The 3,990-nt window shown below is 36.9% G+C and overlaps 1 protein-coding gene across 1 annotated transcript in view; it reads right to left on the bottom strand.

The window, feature by feature from the left end:
* Window positions 1–2,267: 2,267 nt before the first annotated feature.
* The window catches only part of LOC122067926 (probable hexosyltransferase MUCI70), a 2,612-nt gene continuing 889 nt past the window's right edge, over window positions 2,268–3,990 (bottom strand). Inside the window, exons 3-4 of the mRNA XM_042631767.1 lie at window positions 3,383–3,943; window positions 2,268–2,784 (exon numbers count right to left, since the gene is read on the bottom strand). Of these exons, the coding sequence (XP_042487701.1) occupies window positions 2,444–2,784; window positions 3,383–3,943 (902 nt within the window). The 3' untranslated portion in view covers window positions 2,268–2,443. The remainder of the gene's footprint in view (window positions 2,785–3,382; window positions 3,944–3,990) is intronic.

Genomic DNA, 3,990 nt, shown 5'->3' with positions numbered 1-3,990 from the left:
GGGTAGGTTAGGGGTTGATTTTAACCCTGATTTATATAATTTTATTTTATTTTTAGAATAATAAAATGTGGGTCATTGATTCTTACGATCAAATGCCGTAAACATCTAATTATTGTGTCGCACTTCATAATTTTATTTGTGTAATGATCATTTGAACCATTAGTCCTTTCTTTTTAATGTACTAAGATCAATTAGGGTTGACTTGGGTTGGCATGAACCAAATAAGATTGGGTCTAGGTATGAACCCAACAAGGTTAGATTGGATATGGTTGAGTTTTGGGGACCTAGAGTTGGATTAGGGTTTTAAGAAACTTGGGCATGTTTCACATGAACGGATCAGGTTCATGTATGAGAATGTTCTCGTACACTTCTGATCCGTGGATATAGAATCTACTAAATGAAAATAGAGCAAATTGATTCTATATCCATGGACCATGACCATTCTCGTACGTGAACTGATCCGCTCTCATGTTTCACCCTTGGTTAAAAACAAAGGAAAGAGAATGTTGCCTGATTGCATGATCCCTACACTAGCACGGGGCCAATGAGGGAACATGCAGGGCATCAACAAGAGGGGTGATTTTGTTTTGTAAGGTGAGGCGAGCATTTCACTAGGGGATTTGTCAAGATGCAGAGGCCATGCAACCCAATAGTTCTTTTGTTTGCCAAAAAAAAAAAAGTTCGAATGCGTAGCCTTAAATGAATCTAATTCGATGGGGCCAAAGTTTTCATTCATCAAGGATCGAATGATGGGACGATTCATATGTGACCATATCACTCCTCACCTGTCTTCAATTCCCCCTATCGTTTATAGTTGATGGGCCACAGTGAAACTCAGTCCATTCAATAACATTTTCAAGTAAAACTCAACAAAAGTTGGATTGCAAGATATTTCTCTCTATTCCTATGAAATGACCTTGTTACCCTCTTATATAAAATATCATTTTGACGCATTTCATTAATGCATTCCTTATCATGGTTTGAGGATTTGATATCGAATCGCTCATATCTTGCCATTTGCTTTGGTATCAGTCTTATCAACAGATCGGTATGTAGCAAGGTTAAAAAGTTTTGTTTTGTTTTTTTTGTTTTTTTGTTTTTTTTTTAATGAAGAAAATCAGGGGTAGGTTTGTCCGATCAGATGTGAACAGATCAAAAATTACTGACCGCAACTTCTCTATCGTTGAGGGCGGCAATCGGAATTGGGAACTGTTTCACCAAGGGGAGGCACATATAGGAATCAAAGATTCAAAATGGATAGAAGCCCTGAAATCATAATCCTCGAAATAAAATCTTGCATATGTAAGGATTTCAAAACCAACGCACTAGAGTCACTCACTTGAACAAACAATCTTTACTATATTCGGTATGCATTCTCAGAATATATTTCAAATCAATGATATATTTCAAGACATCATACCAAACACAGTCTTGATTTTAAACGCTTTCAAAATATAGTTGTATAGTATATTTTCTTTAACAACGATTTAGAATTAAATCTCCATAGGGGTGGGTGCATAGAACCCACAAAATATTGAGTTTGAGAAAATGGAAAATGACAAATATACATTAAATACATAGTAAATTCAGATGTTTAAAACAATGGGTGAAAGATTTAAGGTTACATTTGGTATGATTTCTTGGAATGCATTACGGGCCCAAAATGCATACCAAACACTTTTGTAGTCCTTAAGCTATCTATCATTTCTCTTTGATCATCATGATATCTTATGAAATGGGATTAAAATTTTCTTCCTCCAATGATGATGGAATGTTATGATTAGTCTCTCGATTTATCATCAACCATCATTCACTTATTGTTTAAGATCCGAATACCCTTCTTCGAACCAATCAAAGGCCAGATCCCATAATTAAAGAGATAATCTTTTAACTATGGGCCAAAAGAAATTGCATCCTTTAAAATATGCCTTTTGGACGACTTGGTCCCTTTTGAAATATGAGACATTGGTTATTTGCATAATGGCTCCTCTGTAGTGCTACATCTAACGATTAGGAACGCTCAGACATGCAGCCCAAGACAATCCTGATCGTTGGATGTGCGCTACACACCCTATAAAGCTCCAGACGATCTCGATCCTTCTGGATCCCATCTAACCTCAGAATGGGTCTTTAAAAAAATAAATAAATAAAAAAAATCATGGTCACACTTGTTGGTAGAATTTGGGTGCAAGCAAAGAGCATTTAAAGAAAAAAAAAAGGGCAAAAGAGAAAGGGAAAGAAGGATGAACGGAATCCAACAAAGATTGTGGCCCACTAGAAAGCGACCCTAAAGGTTTTCATTCAGACTGATAAGTGCATTGCCTTAAAACAAATCACATTAGGGGTCCCATGGTTTTTGTTTCTTCAGTTTCTTCCTCTTAATGTTTATATATAATGTGTGTCAGTGTTTAGTTGTAACTGTAAAAATAAAAAAGCTAAAGGATCAATCATGGGATTCCCGCCACATTTGTAGAAGATAACTGGAACAGTTACAACTACTTCCATTACCACACACATCCTTCCACCATTTTGTCCTTGGCACCTCTATTGGACTAGTTCCTCTACCATGTTTTTTCAGGTTGTGTCTAAATTCCAACACAATCTGCTCAAACACTTCAACCTCAAACATGTTAAGCTTTACCTTTGGCTTCATTTTGTCTCTCACATATGCAAAAGCCAATTGATCTCTTGGGTTGAAAGCTTCTAATTCATTGAATAGAAGACAAGAGAAGAGGTTGCTTCTACTTCCATGTCTCCTCAGTATCAGAGCACTGTCTGGTACATCTGCAACAATTGAACAGAATAAGAGAAATATATATATATATATATATATAAATATATGAAATCTGAATCAAGTGGTCATTAGAATCATTCAAGAATCGGAATCTTCTGATAAGTGATACCCTTTAAATGGGTTTCCAATCTGATGCACTCATAGGCCTCGTTTTGCTGATTCTGGGTTCCTGGAGGAATCATAATTGAGAGTAGGGTGGTCTGAATCTGCCTGATACAGATATTAGTATCAGTATTGGTGACGACGAATACTCTGGACAAAAACCCTACTCTTAATCCATTGGGGGATCGAAAACCTGCTCTGATATCATGTCAGATTCCAACCCAAAAAGACTAGTCTATTAGGGAGAGGGACTCGCATGTTTACGAAGAAAACAAGGAAATCTCACTCCTAATCCTAACCTTGAAGAGGCTAATTATGGAATTCTAAGGGATCATTAACCCTCCAACTTTTCTAGGATTTTCAGGGTTTGAAGGCAAACCAAACTGGCCATATTCTTTGCCACTCAGAGGAGAAAGCATCAGAATTTCATTCATGAAATTAACCTATTGGAGAAACTTTATGTGATGGGTTTATGTAAGTGCAGACCTGTGGTATATGGGAGCTTCTGGCTTGTCCATGGTTTGAGACCATTTTGACAGTAAACCTCCATTTGCTTCTTCAAAGAATCAACATTTCCCCATTTCTTCCACCTTACAGTAGCCATTGCCTCTTCCATTGTATGAACATAGTAAGGATGCTTGGATATAGCCATGTCCACATTCTCTGATATAACAAGAGAATGGATTAACAGTAATGGATCAACCATTAATTGAAGCTTCGCGTCCAACCAAATGCTGAATTTAGAATTTGGGAAGAGCCTGTGAGGCAAATGCTTGGGTATTACTCCATTCATGGCTGGATTTTCATATGGAAGCTCACCAGAAACTTTAACAATTCTCCAAACACCTAATTTATATTCTTGGTCTTCATTGAGAAGAAGGTTATGAGATTGAAGACCTTCCAGAGTTAGATCATCTATGAACATGATGAAACAAACTAGTTCCAAGGTTTTCGATCCAAGCCCTCTTGGTTGCCGGATTTTGTCATGATCACCAAAAATTGCTGAGATTACCACCACTTCCTTGCAGCTCTCCATAGCTATTCTATCTGATTTGATATGCAGGGGAAAAAAAAAAAAGGAAAAGAAAAAATCA

Source organism: Macadamia integrifolia, chromosome 2 (genome assembly GCF_013358625.1).
Source record: "Macadamia integrifolia cultivar HAES 741 chromosome 2, SCU_Mint_v3, whole genome shotgun sequence".
Taxonomy (NCBI): Eukaryota; Viridiplantae; Streptophyta; class Magnoliopsida; order Proteales; family Proteaceae; genus Macadamia; species Macadamia integrifolia.
The sequence above is the reverse complement of the archived record's forward strand: the minus strand, read 5'-3'. Positions and strand labels throughout refer to the sequence as shown.